Source organism: Oryzias latipes, chromosome 9 (assembly GCF_002234675.1).
Source record: "Oryzias latipes chromosome 9, ASM223467v1".
NCBI lineage: Eukaryota > Metazoa > Chordata > Actinopteri > Beloniformes > Adrianichthyidae > Oryzias > Oryzias latipes.
This window is the reverse complement of record NC_019867.2, coordinates 8,945,356-8,958,337: the sequence shown is the minus strand read 5'-3', so window position 1 is coordinate 8,958,337 and position 12,982 is coordinate 8,945,356. Positions and strand designations below refer to the sequence as shown.

Below are 12,982 nucleotides of genomic sequence, written 5' to 3'. Positions count from 1 at the left end.
TCTTTTGGAATTTCCATTTATTAAAAGTTATCAACAAAGAGACAAATAAGTTATATTTTTATTTGTTAGAATTCTATCAGTGTTTGAACATTAATAATTAGAGAGCTAGTACAACTTTCTACTTTCATGGATCGCTTCTGACAAACCCATAGAAACAGCTGCGTCTCTCCTCGGATCGGAACGTAATACTGAAGGGGAGGTGTCAATGTTGTCTTTCACAACAGTCAGCAATGAAAGTGTGCACCTTAAGGCTTTTTTCTGTTATGGTATATCATTACATATAAACTCTTTAGAAATATACTTCTGTCAAATACCTTGACAACTACTATGTACACTACAAAAATAAAATTTAATATAAATAAATTATATGGCATACATTTATCTTTGTAACTGAAAACAACATAAATCCACACCAACTGGGACCAGAGTGAAAACCTGGCAAAAACGTTTTTTTTTTTCCTTTTAAAATCCTCTAAGAGCTATGATGAGACCTGTAATGTAACAAGTTATATACTCTGTTTTTTTCCTATTTAACATTAGTAAGCACTTTATACAGATCAAACTCCACTAATGTAAAAAAAACAAAAACATTAACATGTAATAGTGTTTTTTTCAACAAACATAAAAATCCCTGCATTTGTTATCCACTGGCATCACAATAATGGAAAAAATATATATTACAAAAATATAAATATCGCAATCAAACAAACAAAAAAAAAAGTGAATAAAATAGTTGCCAGCTATGATTTTCTCCACTACTGCCAATATGACATCTGGAGAAAACGTACAAAATAACAACCTATTTCATGCAAGCAGCTGATGTAAATGAGTGGAAGAGAACTGCGTCTAGGAAGTTCAGAGGGGAGGTGTGTGTTGGCAGGCCAAAGGGGGCAAAGGGAGTTATAGGTATGCCTGCCGGCACTGACATATGGAGCTAGTGAAGGCAGGGCAGGCAACTAAAGCGGAGTAAACACTGACCTCCCAGGGCTCAGCGCTGTGCAATTTAGCAGCTGAAGGGAGACGTCCAATCAGTTTCATGGCATTCAATTGTGGATTTCTGTGAGCTGAGGTCAGTGGGGACAGCTGTGGCCAAACTAGGACCAGTTGGGATTTTTGCTACAGAGTGAGGATACATACACAAATGATTAACCTCGCACGTAAAAAAAACGAAACAAAAAAAAAACATGTCGGTAAGACATACACTTTTTAGCCCTCAGTGGGCTAGCTTATCGGATGGACAGAAACGGCTACTTCAAGCAAGTTTTTCCTGTAAATGAGATGCAGTCAAGTGCCACTTTGAATCGGGTCGTACAGTATACGGTTTGAGCTTTAGCTTATCCAACAAGACACAGCCTCTTCCAGAACCAGTGACGGTGTCGGTTCCTGTAAAGGTAGCGTGGATTTCTGAGGTGCGTTTACCGCTCTTAGGGTCAGTAAACTGAGCAGAACCTGCGTGGAGTCTGACATGGTCAAAACAACTCATAACCTTTTACAGTAAAGTACAACCAGACAGTGATACAAAGCTGAGTGCAGAAACAGGTTCCAAGGCGTTAAAAACAAAAACAAAAAAGGAAACAAAACAACTTTTTAAATTTCTTCATACCAGCTCATCTTAAATAGCACGCATGGCGTGTCAAGTTAAAACTGTATCATATCTACCACAGGTTTGTGATAAGAAAAATTAATAGTTTTACAAGCGTACCTTTTTACAATAATAAACACTCACACTCTCATCCAATAACTTTGTTTTAAAAAAACAAGATTCCCTCATGATTTCAGAGTATTAATGGTAGTTTGATCTGACGATTTGTCCGACGGGTAAGGCGGAAAATGAGGTTGATTTAACATCATACAGCCCAGCTCTGCTCACACACAAACATATTTAGACACCTCTTTCACGTTAAGAGACATTTGCATAGAGTAATAAATGTTGAAAATGTTTTGAGCAGCAGCAGTGAATGCTGATGGGGTTTTTTTTGTGACGAAGCTTTCAAATGGCACAGATCCACAGACAGATGAAAGTTAATCAGAAATCTCTCTCCTTCAAACACACACATAAGCAGACACACCAGCTATAACATGAGGAATTGTACAGCTCCTAAAATTATATCTACTTTTTTGTTCATATTTACATATGTATACAGCTTTTAAATATAGATAGAAATGTCTAAGACAACGATTTGATGGGATACAGTAACAATGAGCACCATTATGGCAACACTGGCAAGCTTCTGGCTGCGTAGGGCTGGAGCGTGTGAGGTGAAGCAAAGACCGGCTGCCAAGCTGGGTCAGCTGCTCTTTAACACAGAGTAGTCTGTCTTTGGCCATAGTGCTTCTGTCGTCCAGAACTGTAAACGGAGCAGAGATGGCACAGTCAGGTGTTTGCTTTAAAGAGAAAGAGAGGACAACCTGTTGATAGAGAAGCTGAAATCTCACCTCAGCTAGCCTGCCTGCCAATGTTGTTCTCAGCTGCCTCGAACTCCAAATCTTGAAGCTCCACAGCCTCCTCCTGGACTCCTCTGGCTCCTGTGTAGGTGTACAGTGGCACATGTGGGTCCTGGAATGCAGGCTCTGGTTGCTCCGGCCCAGTCGAGCTGTAACTGTCTGTTGCAGCGTGTCCAAGGTGAGGGGAAACAGGGTCCAGGCCGGAGAGGGGACCTTGGTGAACAGCAACGGTAACTGAGGCGGATGCTGTTACTGTGGTAATGGGTTGGCAAAATGGGGTGGGATTGAGGTGGAGTGGTGGGGGGTGGTGATGGGACTGATGGTTGTGGGAAGAGCGGCCTCTGTGGCCTGCTGAGCGTTCTCTATGGCTGTGGGAGCCATGATGGTTCCCGGGCTCAGTAGCAGCTTCAAAAGCATCCATGCGCGGGCAGGATGGGGGCGGGGCTTTCCAGTGCATCTGGCTCCTGGGGTCCCTGCTGCTATTTTGCCACGTACCCCCATGCTGGAGCCCAGAATGGCCACCCTGAGAGGAAACAGACTTTAGGACAACCCAATCAAATACTGTTTTTTTTTCCTGTTTACGCAAAAGTGATACTATGATGGCTATCTTCTTACCGAAGACACAGTATAGGCCGGTGCATCAGACTCTCTGTTTGATCGCCTATGTCCTGATCTCCTTTCCTCCTCTGTCCTGGGTTCTCTGCCCCTGTTGGTCTGGACGTGGTACTGCTGCTCCACGGCCCGGGTCTGTCCTCTTCGGGACGGCAGGTTGTAATTCTGCGTCTCCTGGCTGATTCCAGAGCCTGTGGTATTGGAGCTGTATTCTGAGTCTGATGAGTCTGAAGCTACACCTGAGGAGGTGGTGCCGGCAGTTGCACGATTGGGACGGACTGAGAAGTGGACCATGTGAGGCGGGGCTTCTGGGGAAGGAGTAGGTAACCGACTGCGCCCATCTGCTGGTGATACCTGAGCAGGGAGGGGAGGGAGAGTGTGCTTAAGAACAAGGCTGCAGAATAAAGTCCTGGTTGACCTCAAGATCCACTCAGATGAAAATCTTGTTTTTAACATGCTCTTGTGGGCATTTACTGTATTGAAACAATTAAGTGCAAAATTGTATTTATGAGCATTTCTTAATTCAGATAGTTGTAAATCAGAAGTAGACGAAGAAATGTCCTTTGAAAAAGAGCTTATTTGTGACATAAAATGCTGTGGGCTAAGCTCCCTGCTCCGCAATGAGGAGGGGAATGGCGGGCGGGGTTGCCAGTCGTTTCACCCACAACTTAGAGGTGAATTTCTAAAGAACTACAGCCGCTCTGCAGAAACTATGCCCGAGAAAACGAAAACGTTTTCTTCTTTTTGTCTAAAAAGAGCACATTCAGAATTAAAAGACCACTGGGCGCACTTTTACAACAGATAAAAAGAGGATTGGAGTGGGTCTTTAAAGAGAAACTAGCGGTGATGCTGCGTTAAGAGCACTTGTTACGAAAAAAATCACCGAAATACAACAACGGTATATTTTGTACTTGAAATTTTCTCCACCTTAACTCTACTCGTGTAAAACCAAAAAGCTATTTTGGATTAGACTTTTGCTAATGAAATTTCACAAAAAATGTATCAATAGAAAACATATTTTACACATAATTGTTTGGCAGTTTTAGTCTGAAAGATCTCACCTCCGGATAGGGTCCAAAGTAAGATAATAATACTGGAAGAAGGACCAATCCATTCAGTACTCCCAGAACTGTTAGAATGGCTAACACTGCAAAGAAATACCTGAAAAAGATAAATAAATAGAAACACAAAAAGATTTTAGCAAAGGCGCAGACCGTTCAACATCATATGAAACTCTGAGGGAACAGCTGAGTAACAGTGCACGCGCTGCTTACTCTATGGCAAAACACAAAATATTTATGAAACTAGAAAAAACCCCAACTAAACCTTTGTTGTTTTGGCTAACAAAGACTGACAAGAGGAAACATAAAATACCTGTACACACCATACAACCTACAGACATAAAGACGTATGAGCAAGCATCACACATGCCCGAAATAATAATTGTGCCCCAAACAAACACACCTCAAAGACAGACAGACAGGCACTGGGTTTTTCTTTAGGAGCAGAAAAGAAAGCTACCTTGCGTGTTTCTAAGTCCTGCCAAAGAGGGTTAGTCTTAAAGAAGCCGCAGAGAGAAAAAAAAAGGGGAAGCATAATTAGCCAGAGCTGGTTAATTCAAAGGCACTGGAGAAAAGAAAAGAAGAGAAGAGGGAAAGGAAAAAAAAAAGACCAGAGGACGGGGGGTGACTGTGGGTGAGGGTACTCTCTTGGGTGTGTGGTGTATAAGCAAACATGGGGAAAACAAAGCGCGGAGGAATGTGAAGGGAGGGGGTAAGGGAAGAGGCGTTGGGGGGTATGGAGGGGGGGTTACGAGAGCACAGGGGCCTCACTCGTCTTTGGCTCAAAAAAAAAAAGCGAGAGCTAGAAGCAAACAAATGAAGTGAAGGGTATAGAATTTAAACAATTTAGTCTAGAGAAGGGGACCCTCAGAGTACCACCCTTCCCTGGCCTCACTCCCTGTCTTTTATTTCTTTCTTTATCTTCTCCGCCTCACTTTTCTCTCCCTCCATTCCAGCTAAGCTCCTGTGAAATTCCCGGCCACTCCACAATCCCCTCCATCTAATTAAATCTCCGATGTATAAGGTAAAAGCCCACCAATCTCCACTCTTAATCTTCCCCTCTGCTCTCCTGCTTCCTTCATTAGGCAGGGCCCACCTCCTTGTTGGCCTTACCTGTGAAAGGTTATCAGAGAAACCTCCGTGCACCGACAACCCTTCTGCTTGACCCCACACTGTGATTTCTGCTTGCATGTGTGGGGGTGTAAACAGGGATGAGCTGAGGTGTAGAGCGAGGACTCGGATCTTTATCATAAACTTTAATAATACAAACTCGTGCTGAAGTTCATCTACTTTTTTTCCACCGCTGATGGAAAATGTTGCGTTTACAGAACATGTGATTGAACAAGTTTAAAATCACTGCTATTCATCTCCACTGTGGACATAACACTGAAAATCAAAAATATTTTAAGGCTTTGCAGAACCCCTAGTTTGTCATCCCAGGTCTCCCATGGATTACAAATAAATATGGCCTTTATGCATAGGACCCTATCATGCCTTGGCTAAATTCTAGTAAAGTTCTGCGTTATAACCTACATTGTTGTAATATTTTGCTTCAGAATTCACATCAGTTTGGATATTTTTTGTGATTAGGGTATCAATTGTGTAAAGCAAAACAGCAAAAAATTGTGAATTTATGACTCCATTGCACTCAACTGAATTTACATCTAAGTGGATAAATTCATCTGTCCCACACTACTAGTTCTGAGAATGAGTCATTGCTTTATGATCCTGAATAGAATCAGTTTCATGTCTTCATGGAACACAAAAATGCATAACTTTTTCTGCTTTATGGGCCGATTATGTGCTCCTTAGTAAAATAAAATGTCACGGGACACAATCCAGCATACCCGGGGACTTCGTTTGTAGCTGTGCGAGTGGTACATTTTCCTAATTTTTAATAGTAACTATTTGCAATAAGAAATTCCAAAACCCTTTAGTTCAAAAATGGTTGCAAATAAGTCATTTTAAAGTGAAACTCAATTAAAGGCTTTGCAGCGCACTGGGCTCCAGTACACACATTTTTCTAACGGTTGTTAAAGCCTGCCTGACCCTCATGTGCTTTTAGTAGCCCGTCATTTCTCCTAACCGATTTAGTAAATCAAAGTAAAATTGTGTCATCACCACGCTTAGCCTTTACTTTCACACCAGCATGATTAAATATTGTGTCACCTTTGCGCACACACGAACTGCACTCATGCACGCGTGCAGCCCACAGACTGAGCCGGGTGCCCTGCTGTGCTGTTTACAGTGAAAACATTCACAGGGCCCGTGGAAAAAGTCAGGGAAACATTTCTTTCGGCACAAGCAGAAAAATACGAACTGTTGTTATTGCACCGTCTTGGGGCGCTGCTTTGTTTGTTCAAACAACAGCAGAAATTTTAAATGAAAACCCCGGACTGAACCAGAAACCAGAGCACAGCACAACACTGGAGGTGAGGAGAGAAGGTCTATAGGGCGCCATGCTTGTGTGTTTGAGTGCATGTGTGTGCTCAGTTCCAGGCACGCCACAGTTGACCCCAGTGATTACGGGGTCAGGGAGCAGGTTGATGTGTTTGTCTAAATGCAGGGGACTGTGTGTAACACTCTAAGTGTGCATATGTGAGCACAGGCGTGTGCACATGACACAGGGTGAATATCAGTAGTGCAATACTCCCCATTCTCTTAAAGTCCCACTCCAATCATCTTTTTATCTTTATTTAAATGCGTTCCAAATGATCTGTTAAGTATGATTATGCCCTTTAAGGCAAAATCCTAGAGTGGGTCCTAGAGCCAAGTAGACTAAATTAAACATCCACTACGATGAAAATTGTGTTTTTGTTGTTTTTAAAATTTTCTTGTGACATTTGTCAGATGATAGAGGACATATGTAAAGGAAATTAATTTTAAAATGAATTTCTAAGTATTTCTTTATTAAAATTGCAGTCTAAAAAAAAGCCTATTTGTGACGTAGAAAACACGCTGGGTGGGCCACCAGCTCCCTGCTCTGCAACAGGAAGGGAAGTGCTGCTGCTCTGCAGAGATTATGTCTTAGAAAAGAACAGTTTTTTTTGTTTGGGTTAAAAATTCCATAACAATAACTAAAAACAAACACTGGGAACATTTTTAAAATAGATCCAAAGATGATCGGAGTAGTCTTTAAACACCTAAACTCAAGCAAGTGATGGCACAGATGTGCACACTTTAAGTCATGCTCCGAGCTGTGCTGAACTTTGGAGCTCAAACTGCTTTGAAAAGTTTTAATGTGAATTTTTTTTCCACCCCTCTTTGCATGATCTCTAACTTTGTGTTTGATGCGTACAATCTCCCACCCTAACAAAAATGAAACACAGCTTTCACTGTGTTGGCTCTTATTGCCACTTCTCTTGTCTTTTCCCAAATGTCCTCTCGCCTCCCACTCTGTTACCCCTTCCTTTGCTTATAAATGTCAAGTAAAGGCAGTTAAACTAGTTGAAGGAGTTAACAAAAGCCAGACAACCTTAAGGCTTTCTCCTTCTCTCTTTCCATTAACTTGATCTCTGATCACCCCTGCTATAACCTCTCCTCTTCTCTTTACCTTTTTTGACCTTGAGGTCACCTTCCTTCCTCTTCTTTTCTCTAAAATACCAGGCTAGAGAGACATTAAAGAGGGGAAAGGGACACACAGAGGCAAAGCAAAAGGACGAAAGAAAACTTTTGTAGACACCACCACACACAAACCGACATAAAAACAGGTATGTCAAGCTGGGAAAAGGATGAGGTTTACAGAGCGGGAATGCAATGGTGGTGCGGGTGGAAGATCGAGAAAGGAAACAGAAGAAGAGAGAAGCCTTCATGCATGGTTGCTGCTTTGAGTATGGTAGATTCCTATGACATGCAGGTTGAGGCATGGTCTAAGTTTTGAACAGGACATGGATGCAACATGATAACCTTTCTGAGAGGAATCTCTTAACACTACAGGTTTTTTTTAAGCATCATTTTTTACTCACCTGACAATAAAGTCAAACTCAGAGCCTGCGAGCATTAGGACTCCTAGTAAAGTGGAAAAAGCTCCATCCAGCACTGGAGCAAACATGTGCTCCAAAGCCAGCACTGCCCGCTTGTGACGATCCCCTATGGCTGTCAGGAACGCCTACAACACACACAGAGATCCACAAACGTTAGATAAAACTTCTACTGGTTATGGCACAACCATTTAAAGAAAGTCAATGATTCTAGAAAGTTTTCCCACCAGGGCCACATGAACAGTGAACTCCACTCCAATACCCACGGAGGCAATGAGAATGACAACAGGAACCGCACTCAGCTTGATTCCCATCAAGCCCATGAAGCCAAAGAGCTCCACCGTCATGAGAGAGAGGACCAACACCTGAGGAGAAATCACATCATGGTCAGAAAGGAAGCTGTCTGTATGTAAAGGCTAGATTTTACCTTCCATATTGTGAAAAAGACAAGTTTGGATTTTTAAAACTCCATTTTGTGAGTCCTTTTACACAAACACAAAAAAATTTTTGAAGTAATTTTTTAACCAATACTTGTGTTCTGGCTTTTTTAAAAAGAAGCAACAAAAAGTATAATCCAGCATAAATTTACAGCTGTCTAGAATTTATGTATATAAATCAAACAGGGGTTCAGTAATTTCTGATCCTAAAACGCATGGGTATCTCTCTGATATGGATGTGTTAAACCCACGTGTGGTTGAAAAGCTTTGAGGGTCGGAGCTCTACAGCAGAGCGGGACAGGAGCGTAAATGCCATCATCAGCTGACATGTGTCAAGTTACACAGGGGCCCAAATCCTTTGAAGAGGCCTCATGTGGGCAGGAAGGGTAGCTGGGAGCATGTGTGGATATGGATTTGTGTACAGAACTCTCAAGTGCACCTTAGATAGTCAGAGTTGGAGCTCTAAAAGTTTTTAAGTATCCAGATTATATTAAAAAAAAATCTTGTTTCGCCATTTTAGCACCTTGAGAAATTGTAAGTGTTTCCATTAATATGGACAACAGCTTTTAATCTAGGTTAAATGATTAATACACTTTAACTTTAGCCTGACAGGAAGCGATCAGTACTAAGCAGAAGCAACAAGCTATTGATGTTTGACGCCTCTCCAGAAGTGGCCTTTTGATCTGGCTGGTGCAGCCTGAAGGATGTACACGACTATCCCCTCCTCCCCTTGTTTCAAGGGCTCAGGTATCCCGGCTACTGCCTGTTAGCAAATACAACCTACCAGAGAGAAAAAGCAGACCTCTTTGTGCTGGAGTTTCTTTGTGAATTATGAGCCTGCATGTTTACACGTTCATACAGCATGCGTGCGAGTATAAACACGTCCATGAGCTGCCAAAGTGTGTTTATGCTCCTAACTGTGTGTGTGAATGGGTGTTTGCACGTATCCGTGGAAACCCTTTTGTGAGAAAATGGAAGATGGGGAGGAGAAATATATAAATCTGACATTATAGGTTAACAATTGGAGCTAGTTGCTGTAGCAACTTTGCCTCCTGTCCTCATAGATTTCAATGCTGTTGTGTGGGAGTGTTGGACTAGACTAAACAGACGGCTCAAACAACACAGCACAAAATAAATGCTGCTGACTGGGGCTACAATAACACACCGCAGGCCCTATTTTTTGACTTAAGAGTACAACAGAAGGCTGCTTTCAAGTCCTTAAGGTTGCTTTTTTACCACAAATTTGAGCTTGACACAAAATCTATCATCTCACCAAACAATAAAGATAATAATTAAAACAGTGAGAAAGTTACAGGAATTCTATGTTCGCAGTAAATTCAGTTTAAAATCATAGTAAGGATCAAACATAATAAGTAATTTCTATGCTCAGGAAACCTAACATTTTCTAAATAATTATAAAAGGGTTGGGAGCAGTAGAATTAAGTAAATTGTGTGATTTTAAAAAAAGGGCATAAGAAGCATGCAGTGCACAAATTTACTTCAATCCGCCACACATGTAATGCAAACTCTCCTAACATGCTTCCTTTAAAGAACCACTCCAATAAAAATTGTGTTTTTTTGGCATTTTTTTTTAACGTTTTGCTGCATTTTTCTAATGATGGTGGACAAATGTAAAGAAAATTGATCTAAAAATTGCATTTCTGAGTAATTTTTATTTTTAAATCTTTATTCACATCATTGTGGTGTTTGAAAAAGGGCTTTTTTTATGATGTAGAAAATATGCTGGGCACATCCATTCTGTAGACGACTTGATCTATGTACGTCTTTGTTTTCCTTGTCTGAGCTGACATGTGGCTCAATACAGCTGGATAGCTCCAATATTGCTCACCATTTTTGTTGCACCGGTAACGTTAAGTTGACGTTTGAGGGGCTGTAAGCTAGTGAAAGAGTGCGTAAACAGGTTGCTCTCAGCAATAAGCAGGGGAAGGGGGTAAGCGGGAACAGTCCTGCCCAAAATTCTGAAGTTAATTACCAATGAAGTACTGTTAATCTGCAGAAACTATGTCCTAGAAAATGACAATGGTTTTTGGATTTTGGCTAAATTCAGCATAATCATACTTAAAAGAACAATGGTAATGTTTCTAAAATAGCTCAAAGGATGATCGGAGTGGGACTTTAAAGTAAATTTAATTCTTCACAACCCAATAAAGCTTGGGTGGTTATTTTTTTATTTTTTTTTAACTTGTTCTGTCCAACAACCGAGCAAACAGATTAGAGCTGAAGGCCTTTTGTGTTGGACAGGTTTTACTATCACAAAAAGAGGTTATATAACTTCAAAAAACCAGATCGTACACTTGTATAAACCCCTTTTTGTTACTTTATTCTTGCTTGGGTAGTTATTATATCACCGCCATAATGAGCCCTACTTTTAAAACTACCTTTAAAACAAAAAGAAGGTAATTGGAAGCAGCGGATTTACTGCTTAAAGAAGAAGAGAACAAAAGCTTGAGATAACTAATTTACTCGTTCAGACAGTGACAAACTAAGACCAAATGCATACACAAATAAAAAAGCTTTTGTCCGTTTGACAGCATAATTTCTCATATCCTTTAGATCTTGTTGAGGAATCTGTCAGGACTTGTAGTGCACGGCTTGATGCACAAGTTTATTTTGCATTGCTTGTTTAACTGACACGAAACACACACTAAAGCACCAGATAAGTCAATCAGACGTTACGCTGCAATTTAGTTATCATCGGAATATGGGAAAAGTGTCAAAACAGAGAGCTATTTTGGAGGGAAAAGAGAGGAGATATACTGGTTAAAAAAACATAACTAACTACAAATGTTAAGCCAATGAAAAAGTCTTGAAGAGTTGTTAAAAAGTGAACCATACAAGTGAACCATGAGAAAAACAAATAAAATAGATACAATTCATATGTACAGAAGATTATATAAAATCCATTAAACTGTGCCAGAACACTTACAATAATGCCAGCGGTCCACGGGTTGAGCAGGAAAAGGGCACAGACCAGAAAGGTGCAGGCGAGCACAACACTGATGGACAGGAGAAGCCAGTGACGCAGACTAACATACTGCTCCCAAAACAGGAAAGGGTAGCCGTTGGGGTAGGAGGGCAGGCCTTGTCTGCTGTAGTTGTTGCAGATCGCCCGGACGCTCTCGATGGCCTCCACAAACTGTGGCGTCTCCCTGAGCCCGTTGAGGTAGAAGGGGAACTGTGCGTATTCAATAGGCTCAGCAGCAGGAACTGAAAGGGAAATCAATGACAGTAAGGTGAACTCACTCTATAATCGTTTCACTAACTGATGAGACAGAAATTAACAAGAGGACCTGGGTGTAGACATTAACGTCAAGAACCAGAAATCCCCGACCGGAATTGGAAGTACCCCCAAAAAAAAAAAAACATAACTGGCAACCTTAACAGTTATGTTTTTTTTCCCATTTAAGGCATTAATAAGATATTTTCTACAATTTTGAACACTTTTGGGTTATGGTTAGGAATAAGGTAAGTTGTAAATTTCCTGCCTCTGGCTGATGATGTCAGCCACCATCTTGTCTGCAGCCAGGTCCCTCTTGAAATTAACAGAGCAAACCAGTGGTTTTTAACATTTATCAGTGTTGCACCCCCTGTAGAGATTTTTGGAAACCAAGCGCCTCCTGGCCAGAGATAAACTTTTTTGACACAACGCAATTTATAGAATTTCACAGAAATATGGGTACATCATGGTCATTGAAGAAGCTTTTGGTACGTTTGGCAATGTGAGCGGATGCTCACTGCGGATTCCCACTGGAAAATAAAATCGGCATTTCCATACAGCTTGTCAGCTGACGGCATCGTGAAGACGGCCCCATTGAGTTTGGATTTCTAAAAACATAGGATGATCATCACTGACATCCCACTGGATTTTAAACAAATTAGATTCTGTAGCTCTGGGACCTTGATTTTCAAATGCAATACATCTTTTTCAAAAATTAAATGAATTTAACTCTTTGATTTGACTAGCAAAATAAATTGTTCAAGATGTACCCAAATATGGACTTTGCATTATATCTTCTTTTGTTTTTTTTTTCCAGTTAATTTTTTTAAATCTTGATCATCCTATTTTAGAATTACTCAACCTAACTGCCTGCTCCAAGCGAAGAAATATATCTAAAAGTTAATGTATATGTATAAGAATATGGTGGAAGTGAGGGAGGCAGGAGAAATAGAGCTCCATTGAATTGAACCTAACCAGTCTGTGGTCAAGACTCCCTAATGAGGGCCTATCAGTTCCAGACGCGGCAGCCTGTCAGAACTAACGGTGATTCATGACAATTACAATGTCACAATCACGGTCATTACCAAACCCTAAACCTGCTACTGCACCATAGATGCACAAACACGTATACCTGCCGTCACTCGGCGGTGATGTCATACTTTAAGCCAACAGAGATTTCATTTTGTGCCTGCACATGGCAGCCTTAAA

At 41.1% G+C, this 12,982-nt stretch overlaps 1 protein-coding gene across 3 annotated transcripts in view; it reads right to left on the bottom strand.

Annotated features, from left to right (window-relative positions):
* The window catches only part of ptch1 (patched 1), a 54,599-nt gene continuing 41,617 nt past the window's right edge, over positions 1-12,982 (bottom strand). Inside the window, exons 18-24 of one of the 3 annotated variants that reach the window (XM_023958346.1) lie at positions 11,483-11,763; positions 8,326-8,463; positions 8,084-8,226; positions 4,119-4,218; positions 3,061-3,411; positions 2,437-2,983; positions 1-2,348 (exon numbers count right to left, since the gene is read on the bottom strand). In XM_023958346.1, coding sequence (XP_023814114.1) covers positions 2,438-2,983; positions 3,061-3,411; positions 4,119-4,218; positions 8,084-8,226; positions 8,326-8,463; positions 11,483-11,763 — 1,559 coding nt within the window. In that variant the 3' untranslated portion in view covers positions 1-2,348; position 2,437. Of the gene's footprint in view, positions 2,349-2,436; positions 2,984-3,060; positions 3,412-4,116; positions 4,219-4,578; positions 4,615-8,083; positions 8,227-8,325; positions 8,464-11,482; positions 11,764-12,982 lie in introns of those variants that run through there. The other 2 variants (XM_023958347.1, XM_023958348.1) reach the window with 2 other exon arrangements.